The sequence below is a fragment of the Notamacropus eugenii genome, chromosome 1 (assembly GCF_028372415.1).
Source record: "Notamacropus eugenii isolate mMacEug1 chromosome 1, mMacEug1.pri_v2, whole genome shotgun sequence".
Classification (NCBI taxonomy): Eukaryota; Metazoa; Chordata; class Mammalia; order Diprotodontia; family Macropodidae; genus Notamacropus; species Notamacropus eugenii.
The window spans coordinates 217,346,147-217,365,146 of record NC_092872.1 but is presented as its reverse complement, the minus strand read 5'-3'; the positions used below and the strand labels follow the sequence as shown (position 1 = coordinate 217,365,146).

The 19,000-nt window shown below is 36.7% G+C and overlaps 1 protein-coding gene and 1 pseudogene across 12 annotated transcripts in view; one reads left to right on the top strand and one right to left on the bottom strand.

Moving 5' to 3' along the window:
* Window positions 1–396: 396 nt before the first annotated feature.
* Window positions 397–19,000, bottom strand: part of SHLD2 (shieldin complex subunit 2) — an 82,844-nt gene continuing 64,240 nt past the window's right edge. For 9 of the 12 annotated variants that reach the window (XM_072627299.1, XM_072627291.1, XM_072627310.1 and 6 more), the window contains 6 exons: window positions 17,171–17,365; window positions 15,666–15,800; window positions 5,537–5,743; window positions 3,700–3,934; window positions 2,423–2,538; window positions 397–823 (listed from right to left, as the gene is read on the bottom strand). In XM_072627299.1, the coding sequence (XP_072483400.1) occupies window positions 645–823; window positions 2,423–2,538; window positions 3,700–3,934; window positions 5,537–5,743; window positions 15,666–15,800; window positions 17,171–17,365 (1,067 nt within the window). In that variant the 3' untranslated portion in view covers window positions 397–644. Of the gene's footprint in view, window positions 824–2,422; window positions 2,539–3,115; window positions 3,293–3,699; window positions 3,935–5,536; window positions 5,744–15,665; window positions 15,801–17,170; window positions 17,366–19,000 lie in introns of those variants that run through there. The other 3 variants (XM_072627318.1, XM_072627315.1, XR_011971343.1) reach the window with 3 other exon arrangements.
* Window positions 11,276–13,182, top strand: LOC140516353 (ornithine decarboxylase pseudogene; annotated as a pseudogene).

Genomic DNA, 19,000 nt, shown 5'->3' with positions numbered 1-19,000 from the left:
TTAGAACAGGAAAGCACTAACATTCATACCTTGCAGAGGAAATAGAGGCCATCTATCAAAAGCTCCCTCTTCTCCCCAGGGCTGTATCTCAAATCTTCTCAACATCACTGTCTTCATTTTCCCTTCAATATAATTTTCACTGTTTAGAAAATTCCTACCCGTAGAGTAAATGCCCATTATCTTAAAACTATTCTGGATGCAAAACTTGCTGTGTGGCCATGGATAAGTCACTTTCCCTCTTTGAAGCTCAGTTTCTTCATTTATCAAGTCAGGATAATACCTGTGTGATCATCTACTTCACAGGGTTCTCTTGGTGTACACCTAAAAATGTCACACAGAAATGTGACACCATGACAATCGTTAGGATTACATTTCAGAAGGAAAATTGGGAGAGACTATGGAAAAAATAATTTATTTTTTCAATGACTACACAGTTTTATTAAGAACAAAAAGAATGTGCTCCCGTTAATATATCTGGAGCCTGCAAACACACACAATTTCCTTTGTTACATTTTTTGGGAGCTTTTTGGACATAAACTCAAGGTAAAAAGTTACTTCAATTCATTAAAAAAAATAATTTCATTGTATTTCTCCTCCAATTACCATCAGTTTGTTCTTCTGATCACTTATATGGTTATAGAGAGTCAAGCTTCAAAGTTGGTATGAAAATCTAGCAGATAGAAGTCTTGTTGCAAAGGGTAGCTGTTTTCATCTAGAATAAAAAGGCTCTGAATTTGCAGTGTGTAGGCTCTTTCTCTGCTCACTAGCAATGAGTGGCACAGGTCTGCTGCAACCATCCCATATGTGATACCCGAGGATGGGACTGTCAAAAAAAAAAGAAAGAAAGAAACCATAATGACAGCTTTTCTAGTGGCACTGACAATCCTCCTCTCCTGTTCTTCTCTGCTGCTCAGAGCATTCCTTACCTTCTTTCTAGATACAACAAAGAGACAGCCCCTGGAATCTAGTCACTCCATCCCTGCTGAAGAAATGGTATCACTTATGGTGTGTGTTTTGTATATTCCACTGCTAGCTCTGAGTGACATGTGGAAGAATTTATTGACTACTATTACCCTAAATCTGAAACTGAAAACACTCTTAAGTGTTCACATCTAAAAAGTACCACTGGGGTTAGCTAAAGAATTCTGTGTTTAAATAAATGTTAAGAATAGGTGACTAAAAATAATCTCATTGTATGTTAAGTGACTGGACTCATACTGACTGAAAGCATTCTGAAATACTGAGATTAAAAACAGATGGATCACTGATTGTTTCAGGACAAGTGCTAGGGATGGACCAATGAGTTAGGTTCAGCCCACAGTAAGGGATTGGCTGGATTGCCTTTCGGGAACATACTAGCACTCCAAATAATCCCAAACTGCTGACCTGCCACACAATTTTCTCTCTCTTTTAAAAACCAAACTATTAATATATTGTATTGTCACCCTAACTCTTAAATATATCTCAGTGCACCCAAGAGTCATCTCTTATGCCAAAGAATAAACAAGGGGAAAAAATACAGTTAGAGGAAACTAACCAACCCATCAATGAAGTCTGGCAGTGATTCCCTGCGCCAACAATGTACATCTTGTGATGGGCACAGAATTAAAGCTTCTTGGATTTATTTTTAAAGCCAATCCCAACCTGGTCCCATCCTGCTTGTTCATCCCTCTTTTCACTGCTCAAGTTTCCTCATAATTTCCACGTAGTGGTTCTAATTTGCAGCTTCCTGTCCTTGCTTATGTATTTACCATGCCTGGAATTCTCTCTTCCCCTAAGTGTTTTAGCTTCCCATATGTCATGGCAGGGCAGGGCTCTTTGGTGCCACACACCCAGAAGACAGCCTGATACATGAGGCTGCCTCTCTCTGGCCCAGTGTCTGCCTTCTCCAGCCTCAGACATGCCATTGCTTTTGGCAGTGTAGAGTTTGAGCACTGACCAGAATGGTTATGTCTAAGTTAAAAACTAAGGACTGAGTTCATACATTGATAAAAGTTTAAGATTAAATCTTATTGACTTATAACTCCTGTGATTCAGTAAAACTTTCCTCCTTCATAAATGCTGGAACAGAAGCCAAAGAGCATGAGACTATTAATCCATATTGTTTGTTTTTAAATATTAGTGTCTTAATTTCACCCGTCACTGACATTTCACCTTTGCTGAGAACCAATCTTACCAGTGAGGAAGTTAACTGAAATAAACTGGAAGTGTGGAGGTATAGTAATCTTTTCAGATCACAAGAGACCCATTTAACATACACTTAATTCAAGCTTTTTGTCAATTTAAAAAATATTGAGCATATCAAGCATGTGATCATGTTAACAGATTATAGTAAAGATCTCACTTATCCACCACTTTCTACTGAGACCTATACATACACAGATCACTAAGAACTTTTGCATTTTAATATTTGATACAATACCTACAACTCTGCTTAACCAATCAGGTGGAATATTGAGAAGAATCTTCTGTATCATTTCTGATCCTACATGAATGCAAACGTCATTCCTGCCATCAGACACGGTCATTAGAGCTGACCTGGAAAAGGAGACATGTCAGAAGTCAAAAAAGAAGTTTTGAAACTGGAGCAAAGTTTCAGCAAAATTAATGCTATTACATGTCACTTTTTGGTCCACATTTGATTTCAGCATGCTGAGAGTGCCCCTGTCATCTGACATCTACCTTTGGTTCTTATGGAAGAGCCAACAGAGGAAAAATCTGTGCCTCCAGGAAAACTACACCCATGTTATTCTGATAAGGCAGTAAGAGAGAAAAATGAAACACAGTTTCCAAGCTGAAATCCCAGTCTCCTTGGAAAATTATAATACTGGCTTTAGTTACTCAAGAGTGGCACTAGCAGGAAGTATACAGTTGAATGGGTAATTTATCTGCAGAGAAATGTTTTCATTAATTAGCATCCTGTTGCCCCATAATACTGGAGATAATCCTATCCGAAGCAATCTTTTGGAGTTTTGTTTAACTTTTTAGGGCCAAAGCAGTCCAATTTAATATAAATTTAATTAATTAATTTAAAATAATATAAATTTAATATAAACTTAACCATATTTACTTGTCAGTGAGTAAGTCAATCAACTAACATTTATTAAGAACTTACTATGTGCTGAGCAGACAAAGAAAGGAATCTGATACTAAATAATTTGCAGATAATCCACTTCTGGAATAGGATCTGACATGGAGCAAAATAGCAGTCTCCTTGAAAGCATAAACTTGAAAGTTTATAAGTGGTTTTTATAAAATTGGAAAGGCAGTAAAAAGTGAGATGTTATTTCACCTATACAGATAAAAAAAATTATGTCAGACCTACCAAAGTTCTATAGCCATTATATTGCTAACCAATATTCTATAAGGTACATATTGTTTTATTTATTCTGAAAATAAAAAAAAAATTAGATTCTAAGATGTTTTATATTCCCTATAGTAACTCAGCAGTGAGAAAAGAAAAAAATTTCATTTTAACTACTAATCTACTCTTCTTTCCACATGTAACTATTTTAATGATTTTTATACCTTCTAATTTTTACTTTCTGAAACGGATGGGAATCTCTTCTGCCTTGGAAGATTAGTTACAGTTTTTGGTTAGATATAAATAAGAAACTGGTACTAGGGACTAGTGACTTCTAGTCCCATCATTCTAAATGTAGGTTTTTTTTAGATAACTTGGTTTTTGGCTTTATTTACCTGTAGTACAATTTCATCATAGTAAAAGGTAAGCAGCTGACACACTGCTTGTAGATCTGGTTCTCATCTGTTTCTAGTTCCAGTCCACATTTTCCACAGCCTGAATACGTAATAGTGGGGAGATGTGTCAGAATATCCTCCAGAGAAGAGCTGGCATCTAGGATGAGCTGCCGGCTCTTGCGGGCAGCAACAGGAAACACTAAGGCTAATATCTGGGCTTCTACTTGTACCACTCCTATGGAAGACAAAGTATATGTAGAAAATTAGATTTATTGCACTCCCATAAGTTGTCTTAAAAGATCATGGTGGCTTCCCAGTTACCAGCCCTTTGAGTTCAACTCTTTAATCCCAGAGTCCATGGCACAAAGCTAGAAACCAGATGAAAAGTAACATGAAAATGTTGAACTCACCTATCTAGTTTTATACTTTAAAAATGTTGCCCCTGAAAATTTACTGATGTACCAAAAGATGTAAGTTCTAAACTGTTCCTTTGGATGACCAAAAGGGGGCATTGTAACATAAGATCAAGAAGTCCACTGAGACCCAGACCATTTAATTCCTTATGAATGTCAGATAATTTCATATTCTCCCATTCTTTTTCATACAACTATAATAATCTTTTTTATTTGCAGCACCTACGAAATCTTGAAAAAAATCTAAGATAATATGAGAGGAAAAATCAGCAAAGAAAATAAGTTATTAAAATATAACTATAGTTTTTATAATAAAATCTAAAACAAATAAGTATGGAATAAATATATAACTAAATATATAATAAATGTAACTATTATAACTATAAATAAAATAGTTATATTACAGGTATAATAACCATGAGGTTATTTAAATTTCAGTGTTAAGGCCAAAATATGTCTGGTTTCTTTCGTTTTTAACCACATATTACACAGAAATTATGAACACTTTTTGTTAGTATTAAATATTTTTGTTAGTATGAAATCATATCAAGGCAAACTAAAAGATATTCTCCAATTTTTCACCTCCTATTTTCTAAATACATTTGGAATAATAACTATAGGAAGATTTTTCTTATATTTCTGAAAAGTTCAGAGTAAATAGCTTCAGTGATAGGTAGTCACATTTAAGATCTGAGAACGTCTTAACTGCCCATATCTATGCCAACTCATCTAAATAATATATATATATCACATGTTATCTAAATTGTATATAATATCTGAATATGTAATAAAATAGGTAAATGACAGAGAAAAACAAAAATGTTTTCCCATGTCCATGTATTTTACAGTATATTTCTGTTTGTTAGGGAGTAATTCCAAAGGGCAATACAATCAATTAAGAGATCCTAAACATGCTTCTGATGATGAATTATATATTTAAAAAGAGAATTTTAGGGAGTAAGTGCTTATATACATTTTATAAAAGAGAGAATTTTCACATACCATACAAATGATGAATTTGAATATTAGTATTCAAATGGCTAAACAAATAAACTAAAATGTATCTGAAAACTCTAACAGTATCTGGATGATGCCTCTATGTATTTAGAAAGCAGGTTAAATCACTAAAAGGTTCTCCAGTGATCAGTGCTATCATTTTTATTTAACATTTACAGGAAAATGGCCTATGTGGCTGAAGCTATACAAAACAGTTATTTTGAAATGTACTGTCCCACTAAATACAACTTAATCCCAAATGCCCAGTCTACCAGCTATAAAATTCAAATCTCTTGGGGCTCAGCTAAGACTACTGTTGTAAAGCAGCTCAACTGCAGTCCTACTCAAGTCACAGTCAGTCCCTGCTGATTGCCAGAGAGGGCACCCCCTTCATTAACAGGTCACATACTGTGCATGTACACTCTTACCTGAGCATTTCTCCTCCAGAAGGGCAGATAAATGTGAGATCTTCACGAGGTGACTTTCCCTTTTTTGGAACTTTGCTTTAAATTCAACTGCCCTCGTGTCATCCTCAAAGAGGCACTCACAGGAGGACCAAGGGGTCGTGTGCAATTCTAGATTTCCTAATGTGGAATTATGCTGAGTGAGGAGATACTTAAACTCCCAAAGATGATCTTAAGACAAGAAAATAAAAAATGCCAACATATGGAAAACAATTTAGAATCAGAACATTATTAAACACTTTAATTCAGGTGGTTACACTTAAGAATCTGGGAATGAAAGAAAATCACTATACATATGCATGATGCTTTAAAGTTTTCAAAATTGTTTCAAAGTTTTCAAAGTACTTTTAAATACAAAATCTAATTTGTCAGAAAGGCTAGGCTGCAATCTAATCCCTATTTTGCAAATGAGGAAACCAAGGCTCAAGCATCACTTGCCTAAGGCTACATGGCTGGTAGGAAACTGGGACAAGACTAGAGCCCAAGCTTTCTGTGTTCTAGTCCAGTGCTCTTTTCACTACACATAAAAAAGATCCATTAAAGAATTAAATGTTGTATGCTTTATTTAGGCATCAAAGTAAGGTGTCTTCGCTTAAAAAAAAGTTCTTTCAAAGATGTATTGCTGGGCTTACAGACAAGACAAGATGGCTACTTGCTGGAATGGGGGCAGACTGCTCAGTTCCCACATACCTACTGCAGCAACATCCCAAATTCACACTAGAATGAATAATGATCAGGAAATTCAAAGAGCAACTACAGTAAGTTAATACTTCCACTCAAGAATTGCAACCAGAAGCCCATGGGTAATTTGGAAGAGAGCTTCCAGCAAAGCCAGCGTCAGAACAGGTACACAAGTCCTTGGCCTCCCAGTGTGACCAGATATAGACAAATGTACCTTCAGGGATCTATGTCCAGAAGCAGCAAGAATGGAGGTCTCTGCTAAGAATGTTCCGCAGTCGTCAGAATCCCCTAAGTGGGAATCTGTAGCAGCCCTGTCCTAACCAAAGATGGAAGAGGCCAGACCAATAACTTGGGTGACCTCTTTCACAGGTCTGGAAGGAGGCAGCCTTGGTGCAAACTTTGCCTCTGGAAGAACCAGGAGACAATGTGTGGATCCAATACTTCAGGAAGGCACCTAATTTCCAGTCCTCCTGGAATGAAACTTTCTAAGTTCCACTGACCAGTCATACTGCCATCAAGGTTGCTGAATGGATGATCTGGAAACATCACTCCCATGTGAAGTCTGCTGTGACTGACTTCAGTCCAACAGAAGGAGCAACCCCTGATCAGACCCTGGACCCTAATATCAATCAGTGGCCCTTGGCCACCTGTTTGTATGAACTTGATGATTAGGACCTAATCTGTCACCTATAATCTGCCATGCATTCATTTTTTTCACTTTGGTGGGTGGCTAACCCCCTGGCTTCCTGATGCTCCTGGATGAAAGGTTTATTTGTGGGTCTCCTATTTTTCATCATCATAGGCCTGCTGTACTGCCTCCCATTGTGTACCTCCCTTATCCTCAAACAAAATCCAAAACTCCAGGTGGCCAAGGGTAGAAAGATGCAGTTAAAAATAGAGAAATGACAGAGGTCTCATTCTGGTGCTGCACCATGAGCATGGCCAGCATCAGAGGGGATTGTGCAAAGTCAGCCTGAGTGGTTCTTCCATTGGGTATGAGTGTAGCCAATCTGCAGGAGATGGTGGTATGGAAATTTACTCTTGCACATGCATGCTTAGACGTGGAAAACACTGAGCTGGCACAGAACCCATTCCCTGATCATATGTGTACCAAGTTACATGGAAGTTGTTTACTCTTGTCTATAAAAACAGTGTGCAGTTTGAGATTGGGTCTGGCTGCATTCCAACTGCTTGGTGCCTTGGTGTGCTATATATAATAAACTATTTTTGTCTTATTTCTTGAGTTTGTTTCATTGACCTGGGCAAGGTCTCTTATTATGAGCATCCAGAAAGAATTAGTTAAAGTACCAAGGAACCACAGTCATTGTTGCATAACATTATAAATGAGAAGAGATCTTGGAATACAATTGTCCAAAAGGAGAAAGACAAAGGCTTACAACTGAGCACAACTTAACCCAAAAGGTTGAGTATAATCTTGCAAGGGAAAAAAATGGACCAGAATAAGGGATTTTTGAGTTGGTATTCTGAAATACATAATATTCAAGATAAATCTAGAAAGGTTCATTTATTTAAACAATGGGAAGCAGCTGAAGGGTGATGAAATACTAGTGTTCTAGTGGGTAAGGAAGAAACAAGTGTCCTTTCAGAACTTTAGGATCTTCAAATGATACTGAGGAGGTTAAATTAAAAAAAAAAAGATTTGGATGTTAGGGTTAGGCAAGAGAAAAGGAGAGTAAAAAGAGGAACATGTCAGCATAAAAAAGGAAGAAGGCAGTAGAATTTGTTATTTCTTAAAACTGGGGTGTACAAGAGAAGCATGTAAACATGAAGGAAGAGATGGGGAATGGAATCAGATAAACCTTAGTGAAAACTGATAAAGGAGGGTTTCTCTCCCTGTCCCTCCTCTCTCTCTCTCTCTCTCTCTCTCTCTCTCTCTCTCTCTCTCTCTCTCTCTCACACACACACACACACGAAAAAAAATAATACATAGAAGGTGCACAGTAAATCTTTGTTCAATGAATGAATGAATGAATGAAGAGATTTAGAAGTTATTCAGTACTTTGAGTGGAATCTTGGTGAAGGATTTATGGGAGGACATGGAGAAAAGTCACAGAGGTTGGGAAGGCATAGATGGTTTGGCAGCCGCACTGCTGGAGAGAGGATGAACAATACCAGGATCTCAGAGCCTTGGAAATATTTAAATAAGGTGCTGCAGGTCAGTGGAAAGAGCCCTGGGTTCACATTTCAACTCTACTATGTACTCATGTGGGACCTTGGGCAAGTCATTTCACCTTTGTGAGTCTCATTTTCCTCATCTGTAAAAGGAAGGTGCTTGACCATATGATCTCTAAGGTCTCCTCCAGTTCTAAAACAGTGATCCTACATATTTCTACAGGATTTTTTCTTCAGGATTTATAATAAATTCTCTTATTTGACTTAGAATGAATCTAGAACATTTTAATCATCAAACGACTGTGGTATGATCAGTAGAGAATTCGTATTATCCATTATTTTATAAATTTTTTGGTATTTGCGTTTGTATCTGTTTGAAAATATTATTATAGTCTTGCCCTACAAGAAAACAGAGGTGGTGGGGATAAGAAAAGGGAGGAGTGTAATAGAAGGGAGGGTAGATTGGGAGAAGGGGTAATCAGAATGCATGCTGTCTTGGGGTGGGTGGAGGGGAGAAAATTTGGAACTCAAAAGCTTGTGGAGATGAATGCCAAAAACAAAAATTAATTAATTAAATTTTAAAAAAGAAAATATTATAGTGTTATAACCTTATTATAACTGTTTGAAAATGATAGTCATGCAGTGTGTGTGTGTGTGTGTATACATAGATATATATGTATGCAAGTATGTATATGTATTAACTCAGGCAACCAAATTAGAAGGCACAGTGGCCTTTACAAATTCAGAAGTATTCTATCAAAGTCAACTATTATTGTTGCTATTGTTGTTATAATAAATAAATGGGAATTATAAAACCATGAGTAAATGTTTCATTGATTTCTTTACAAGTCAATATTCACCCATTTAAAAAAAAGAAATGTTCTGCCTCATCTCAATGTTTTAACTTTAACTTTCTCATTAGGTATAAGGATGAGTCACTAAAGTCAACCTAAAAATATCTTACACTTTCAGAAATGCAAATGAATGTCAACTTTACATTGCAGACGCTAAGAGTGCTTTGTATTCAGACACAGTAATGAGATCATACTACATTTCCATTGAAGTTCACATCTAAGAAGAATGAACAGTTAGTTATTGCACCTTCAAGAAAATAGTTTGAATATTTTCTGTTAATTCATTATTAGTCTTTTTCAGTAATCCTACGTACTTTTTGCTGGAACAGACAGAGGTATAACCTAAAAGCAGTATACCAGTAAGTGTTTCACAACAACAACAACAATCTTATTTTACTCAACAATCAGTTTAGTGGGACATAGTTCTTATCTTAAATGGGACTGAAAATCTAATTGGGGATGGTTTTAAGAAAACCCTGGAAGGACTCAGGATCAAGGATTTATAGCTAGAAGGGATGTCAGAAGTCTTCTAGTCTACCGTCTTTTGATAGAAAAGAAACCTGAGGCCTGCAATGAGAATGAGGAACTTGCCCAAGCTCACAAAAAAAAAAGTGGCAGAGATGGAATTTGAATCCAAGTCCTCTGAGTTCAAATTCAAACTTTGTCCACTTACATATGCTGCCTCAAATGAGAGAAAAGTTGACAGGGATATATATAAGCTCTGCAATTTGGCAAAAAATAATCAATTTCACAAGAACAAGATCTGGAGAGGCTTGACTAGATAGCAATAAAATTATCTAGAGATGATAATGAATTTCAAGCTTTGTATGAATAAAAAAATGTGATCTAGGCATCCAAAAAACCTAATATGAACTTGGCCAACATTAAGAGGGTGCAGAATCCAGGACTAAATTGGCAATAGTCTTGCTATCCTTTGTTGGGGTCAGACAACTGTGGAGTACTACGTTCAAATCTGAATGCTCCTTTTCAAAGATGACCCTGATAAGCCAGAGAGGATTCAGAACAGGGCAGCCATGATGCTGATGGGGCTTAATTAATGCCATAGTGGGACTGGTCGAAGAAACAGAGGATATTTAGCCTAAAGAAGGAAAGATTTCTTTGTGGACATGATAGTTCATTTCAAATATCTGAAGGGCCATCAGGTGGCTGTGGGGTTCGACTGGTTATATAGCACTGGGAACAAGACATGGAAATTACAAAGAGGAAAGCATGGGCTTGATGCAAGGAAAAGCTTCCTAACAATTAGAACTTGTTGAGGTACCAGAGGGACTTTGAGGCCCCTTTTGATGCTTAGTTTCTGTGATTTGGAGTTAAGCATAGTTAAATTCTAGCTACTAAACTGTAACAACACTTTTCACAGCACTTCAAGCTGCATAAAGCACTTTCCTCACAATCTTATGGTGTACGCAGTATAATTATCAATACTATCCTCATTTTAAAGATAAGGAAAATGGAGGCTTTGAGAGATTCAGTGAACTGTCCATAGTCACACAACTGGGAAATCTCAGAGCTGAGAGTCAAATGCAGGTATTTTGATAACAAGTGCAATGTTTTTTCTACCACATGTAGTATCTTTGTTAGCCTCATCTGAGCTGCTCTGCACTCATTCTTCAACATTACAAAAGTAAGATATTCATTTGGCATGGCAGTTAAAACCCAAAAACTTAAGTTTATGTTTATTCCTATAGCTCTGCAAAAGAACTCATTTATATTGACTTTGTGACAATGTGGTGCATGTATTTGCCACAAATATTAGTTCTAAGGCACATCAGGTTGTCAATGCCAAATGGCAATAGCATATTCTGAAAAGGATCCTTTTTCCTTTCTAAACAATCAGCTCATCAGATCCCTTCAGCCTCCACCGCCGCTAGCTCCTCTGCCACCAGCTCTAGTGCCACCTCGGGCCAGTGGCTCAGTGTGGCTCCTCCAGCTGGGCAGGAGGAGGTTGAATGGGGGTGGAGGTTGGGGGGAAGGCGTCGTAGCCATCAAATTCCCTTCATCCGGAGCATCTCCATGGGGTCTGCCCACTCAGTCCATGCCCCTTAAGAGAAGGTCCATTGCAACGGTTGCACCGAAGGCACAATCGTAGCCTTGTATTTCACAGGATTTTGTCTTCCTGGAGAACCACTTTCGGTGCAAAGCTGGAAATAGCCTGTCTTTAAATTCCATCTCTTAGTTGTCCATTTTGTTGCACTTTAGAGGAGTACCACAAAACCATGAACAACTTTAGCAATGGTGAATTTAACTTCAGTTTCCTTGATGAAGGCTTTACTGCTAAGGATATTCTGGACCAGAAAATTAATGAAGTTTCTTCTGATGATGATAAAGATGCCTTCTACGTTGCTGACCTTGGTGACATCCTAAAGAAACATCTGAGATGGTACAAAGCTCTTCCTCAAGTACCTCCTTTTGATGCTGTTAAATGTAATGACAGCAAAGCTGAAGTGAAGATACTTGCTGCTTTAGGAGCAGGATTTGATTGTGCTAGCAAGACTGAAATACAGTTAGTACAAAGTCTTGGGGTGCCTCCAGAGAGGATAATCTATGCAAATCCATGCAAACAAGTGTCACAAATTAAGTATGCTGCCAACAATGGAGTACAAATGATGACTTTTGATAGTGAAGTAGAGCTAATGAACGTTGCCAGAGCTCATCCAAAAGCAAAGCTGGTTTTGAGGATAGCCACTGATGACTCCAAAGCTGTCTGTTGTCCAAGTGTTAAATTTGGTGCCACTCTCAAAATTTGTAGGCTGCTTCTTGAGCGAGCAAAGGAACTGAATATTGATGTTATTGGAGTCAGTGTCCATGTGGGAAGTGGTTGTACTGATCCAGAAACCTTCGTCCAAGCAGTGTCTGATGCTCGATGTGTCTTTGACATGGGGGTGGAGTTTGGTTTCAACATGTATCTTCTTGATATTGGTGGTAGCTTTCCTGGTTCTGAAGATATAAAGCTTAAATTTGAAGAGATCTCGAGTGTAATCAATCCAGCATTGGACAAGTATTTTCCTTCTGCCTCTGGAGTGAGAATCATAGCTGAACCAGGCAGATACTATGTTGCCTCAGCTTTCACGCTTGCAGTTAACATCACTGGCAAAAAACTTGTATTGAAGGAACAGACAGGTTCTGATGATGAAGATGATGCAAATGACCAAACCTTTATGTACTATGTAAATGTCGGAGTATATGGATCATTTAATTGTATCCTGTTTGATCATGCTCATGTTAAACCTATTCTACAAAAGAGACCCAAACCAGATGACAAGTATTACTCTTACAGCATATGGGGACCAACATATGACGGCCTTGATCAAATTGTTGAATGCTGTGATTTACCAGAAATGCATGTGGGAGACTGGATGCTCTTTGAAAACATGGGTGCTTATACTGTTGCTGCTGCTTCTACTTTCAATGGATTCCAGACACCTACTATCTATTATGTGATGTCTGGGCCAGCATGGCAATGCATGCAACAAATCAAGAACCAAGGTTTTCCGGCAGAAGTAGAGGATCAAGATATCAACACTTTGCCATTATCTTGTGCTTGGGAAAGTGGAATGGAACATCACTCAACAACTTGTACTTCAGCTAGTATTAATGTATAGATGCTGTTTGTAGCCATTAATTGCAAGTTTAGTTTGAATTTAGAGCATTTTGAGGGACCATTAACTTAATTCCTGCTAGAGTTAAATGTTTTAAGAATAGAGTTGCAACAATAACGCAAACAAAAATGCAACAATATGGAAGACTAAGAGATGGGGTCACACTTATCTGTGTTCCTATGGAAACTATTTGAATATTTGTTTTATATGGATTTTTATTCACTTTTCAAATATGCTTCTAAAGATTGTCCCTCAGCTGCTAAGCAAGCGCTTGTAGCTTGTAAAATGGCAGAATGAGATTGAGCTTAGTGTTGTGACCTGAAAAAAAACCAATCAGCTCTTCTACTTTTTTCTAATCAACAATGAAACTTGATACTATATATGAATGGGAGTTGTATTCTTGAAGTAAAACAGAAGAGAGTTGTTGTTTTTTTGTTTTTAACTTAAGTAGCAGAGCCAGGATATGGGGGAGAGGGGAGGCAATCAGGGTTAAGTGACCTGCCCAGGGTCACACTGCTAGGAAGTGAGAAGAACAGTTTTAAGAAATTCCTAAAATGGAAACATCTTCACAGTGAAGTCCCAGAACAGAGGAAAACAGAACTGCTCAGGCAGGAAGCTCTCTCGAATCTGTTAAAGATTAAAACTACATGATACGAGCACAATGTCTTGTATAGTAGGCACTTCATAAATACTTATTAAATGAATACTGGGACAATATTTGCATTTCAGCTGTCTGATTATTTTTTAACTATTAAACTAAATAGCGTACAAATCCTCCTCTAGAGAGAGCTTTGAAGACAAATAATGCTAACCCTTGTTACCCTTAAAAGAATATCCAGCATGTGGGTTATCTGCTCTGTGACCTGGCTATGTGATGACTCACATTTTGGGAGCAACCATTAAAGTCATGGTCTGGGCTTTGAGGTTAGGATCAAATGGTCAGGGCCTGTCTACCAGGGGCAGATATTTGTCTGATTTCACAACTGGCAAACAACTCTCATTGATATACCATGAACATGTGATCTCAACATAAAAATAATTAAATTGCATATCTAACATTCTAGGTATTTCCTATTAATCATTAAAAGAAGACGGGCCAGAGCCTTATTTTTGTGTAACTACTCAATTGGGTGTAAGTTTATTATTTGGAGATAGTCATTAACCTTTTTCAGGAAGGACAGTTGAATGATACAATGGTTTGTAAACTCTCAGGCCAGAGGTCACTTCAGTAAGCTAAAGGAAGAGACAGGTCATCTGTACTGACCATTCCTACTTAATATAAAGCAGAAAAGCTTCACCAGAAGTAAATGGGAAAAAAAGCACTGCTGTTAATATCAATGAAGTATGATTTGTTTTTAATATAATTCATTCATGCCAGAACTGAAAATATAGTTCTTATTTTAAACATGACGACAGGTTGAAAATCACTGGCTTTGCGCATGGAAAACTTTTAAAATTGTCCTGGTAGCTTCAAAGAGGAAATACACAGGCATACAGGTACATTCTTGGTGGAACTGTGGAACTAGGTCAGCCACTCTGGAAAGCAATTTTGAACTAGGCCCCCAAAGTCACTAAACTATGGATACACCCTTTGACTCAGGAATACCACTACTAGGTCTACATACCAAAGAGATCAAAGGGAGAATAAGATGATTTATATATATAAAAATATTTACAGAAGTTCTCTCTGTGGTAGCAAAGACCTGGAAACTGATTCTCTATCAAGTGGAGAGTGGCTGAAAAAATTATGGAACATGGATGTAATGGATTATTACTGAGCAACAAGAAAAGATGAAAGAAACAGTTTCATAGAAACCTGGGAACACTTGTATGAAATGATGCAGAGTGAAGTGAGGAGAGTCAGGAGACAATACTGAAAAGATGAAAAACTCTGAATCCTGACCAATGCAATGATCAACAATGATCCCAGAGGACTGATGATAAAGCACGCTATCCACCGACCAAGGGGTAAGGTGCCCCCCCCAAAAGTCAAAAGAGGTATGGTGCAGAATGAGACATACGTGCAAAATGGACATGGCCAACATGTAGATTTCTTTTGCTTAACTATGTTTACTTATTAGAAGGATTATAGGGAGAAAGGACTAGGGAGGGCGGAGGAAGGGATCTAGTGATAGGGGTCCTACCCCCAAAAAAATAAAGAAAGAAAGGTCACAAAAGCACTCAAAATGCACAGAATAGCTGTGAAAGTAAACAGTTAAATTTATTATTTACTTTTTAAAAAGCAAAAGCAATATGTAATAGAATGTATATAATACATACTAGAAACTCACAATTTCATATATATTCCTTTTTCTGTTCTACTTTATATGAGAAAATATTCATTTTTTCCTGTAAATTTAGAATTAATTTTTTAAAAGTTAAGGCATGCACTCTAAAAAAGCTTAACTTACAGCCATAGTAGCATGTTGTCACAGAACATAAAGACATACACCCAATAGTTTATATTTTTAGCACACTGAACCTGAATACAGAGACATAGTCTCAATATTTAAACACTTTAAAGGACATAATTTGGAGGTTGAATAAACCTCACTAAAAAAAAGATAAATAGCACTACGCTGTTGTATGTCCTATAAATGTTTTTATTTTATCAACATTTCTAAATAAAGAGCATTTTTAGGACACAATTATTTTCTGCTTTAAAATTAAAATAAAGAAATAGAGCATATTTATAGAATATCTGATGCATTCTGAACCTTGTGTTCCTCTTTAACTCACATCAGGAGCATTAATCATTCAAATAGTAATGTTATTAAGTTTTTTAAAAAAAGTCTGGTACATTACCCCTTTTCCTTTGAATCTCTGAGTACCAAGAAGCTCCAGGACCCCACAATACAAGAGTAAAATGTTGCTCTTGAACCTGTTCTACTGTTAAAATAATTTTTCTTTGCTTCTGTCCTCTGTAACCATATACTGCCTCTGGAAAAGCAACAAGAGTATTAGTTTTATTTGACTTAATTGAAAATTTTCCTCATTTTCCTAAGTCTATAACTTAAATCAATATACATTTGACAAGGGGTAGCTAGGTGGCACAGTGAACAGAGCACTCACCCTGTAGTCAGGAGGACCTGAGTACAAATTCAGCCTTAGACATTTACCAGTTGCATGACTCAGAGTTAAGTCACTCAACCAACAACAAGAAAAGTAGATTAGACATATTCTGTCATACAAAGCCCTGCTGATGGGAGTGTTAATTAGTACAACTATTTTGTAAAGTAATTTGTAATTATGCATATAAAGTGACTAAAATGTCCATGGGAGATTCTACTGCTTTAACCAGGAGATTCTACAACTTACTTCAAGGAAGTCACTGACAAAAAGAAAGGCTTCACACACACACTTTTTGTGGTAGCAAAGAACTAGAATATGCAGACCCATCTTCCAACACCCCATGCCTGAAATTCACTCTCTCCCCTTCTGTACCACTGGGCTTCCTTCAAATCTCTGACAAGAAGCCTTTCCTGGTCTTCCTTACTTTTAGGGATTCTCTCTAATGTATTCTGTATTTATCTGATTTGTATGGAGTTATTTGCATACTGTCTTCCCCACTTAAGATTGTGAGCTCCTTGAGAGAAGTGACTATATTTTGCTTTTCTTTGTATCATCAGCTTTTAGTACAGTATCTAGCATATAGTAGTTGCTTGTTGACTTGACAACTTGGAAATAAAGTATATGTAACTGATTGGGGAATGGCTTAAAAAAACACACTATGGTACACAAACGCAATGGGACATTACTGTGCTATAAAAAACAGCAAAAATGATGAATATAAGAGAAGCATGGAAAGACTTACATGAACTGATAAAAAGTGACAGGAAAAGAATACAAATAACATCAATTAAAGAATGCAAAAGAACTGAAAATGAAATATTGTAAAATTGTAAAGAGCAAGCTTGACCCCAAAAAAGAGATATGGAAAGACAGGAAAAGATACCTCCTCTACTCCTTCACAGATGTGTTAGAAGGGAGCACAAACATGAATGTTACATACCAGACATTTTTTTGGATACAAGTTTATAATTTTACCCTCTTTGTAAAAAAATCTTTGGTATAAGGGATAGCTTCTGGAGGGGTAGGAAGAGAGATACAGGGGAAAACCTAGGCAATATAAAAACAAAAGATATCAATGAAAATCTACTTTAAAAGACATACATTGCACTTTCAGTTCCTGCTTTCATTTTTATGGAAAGCTTCCTTAATCTGGATTTTTATCCTATGCTTGAAAAATCTTGATTCTTGAGAAAGTACCATTATCAGCCTTTGCAATGAAGGATGACAAGATGATTTACCTGTTAGTATCGTTATACTGACAACTTTTAGTATTGAATGGATTAAAGTGTTTGGCTGAAGTTGGTCCAGTTCTACACACTGTATACTTTCCAATTTCTGAGGATGTCTGAGAGGGAGATCTATGATGTAGGAATGCTTTGAAGAGATATACTCTAATAAATCTTGTAGAACTGTAACACTGACTACACAGGAATCTAAAAAAAAAAAGCATAAAGATGGAAACATCAGTCTACTTTGAGAACTCTATTTTGGCTGCACAATAACGGACAAAAAAGTAAATGATCCCATTTCTGTGTTCTGATCTACATTAGAATTTCTTTTATTACAGAATATCCAGTTCAGATTAAACATGAAAGTAAAACCTTGAACTTCAATAAGTAACACTGGCTTCTAATCCTGACTTTCCTATTTCTTTTAATTCACAGTCAGCCTCAAAATTCCAGTTCCTTTCTGTTGTTTTGCTCTTTCACCCCTCAGGGATCTCTCATCTCCATGGTTACCAACCTAGCTGAGACCCTCATTAATGTCACACTCTAACTCTAGCAACAACTTAATTGGTCTCTGCCCAGAGTCCTTCTAGCCCCTTACCGTATCCTGTGTGTCACCACCAGATTAGTCTCCTTAGAACCCCATCAGTCCTCTGTTCAATATCTTCAGTGGCTATCCCACTAGAAAACATTCAAATTACTCGGCTTAATATTCAAAGGTGCCTATGACTTAATCACTGCAGCCCTCCCCTAAAGTGGTCTATTCCCTACGTCCTGAACATGCCTCACTACCTAGAATAACCTAAATCCCTGCTCCACATCCCCCAAGTTTTCCAAACTTCCCCAGGTGAAGTCTCTCCCCATTTATGACACCTTCCTGATCCATTCGACCTACAATGGTTTCTCCCTCTCGTTGAGTTTACTGATCTTATTGTTATTGCCCTTCATTCAGCAATTGATTCATGCTGCGTTGTAATAGTATATTGCTTTGTACTTTTATTTATAGACCATATCCAATTAGAATTTAGAATTAGGAACTATGTCCCAATAAACATTTTACTGGTGGCTAAAATATTATTTTTGGTATAAAGTACTCAATCAGTTTTCCAGAATGCACCTCAACCTATTCCAATGGGAAGTGTGTAAATTATTGAGGGAGAGAATAATGATAATATATAAATACTCACGTTATCTTAAAGGAAACACAATAACTAAATTTTCTGTTCTTGTAGAGATTATTTAACTATAATGGGAACACTGCTACGTAACTTCATTACAACATCTGAATACTGGGTGCTCAGCGTTTATAACGCAAAGTTAAAATCATTTGTTTCTGAAAGATGTATTTTAAAGATATCTTTAGGTTTATTTTAGTTCATGACTCAGAATCAGATCTAATGAACAAAGTAAAGCCAGGTGAAGATGTTCTATTTCTTTTTTTCTTAATGAATCATGGAATATAAATTTTAATGAGTGAAATAAAACATTTATTTGTGACTTCATACTAAATTTTCATTTATTCATCATAACAACAATAGCAGTAATGATAATATCTGGCATTTACTTAGCACATTAAAGTATGGGGCATATTTTACAAAGGCTTCTCTGGCTAAGTTATGTATAGTTTTCCATGAACTAAGACACACAATTCATAACTGGGTTCAAAAATCTCAGTTACTTTTTATTGTCCCTCGACGATAAATCAAAGAATAAGTGATAAATGGATTGATAACTTTTAAAATGTTGATAATTTTCAAACAATTATAATAATGCCCATCAGAACTTCTACTGAACACATTACAATCACTATCTGGTATCGCCAAAGGCACTTCTCATTAATGT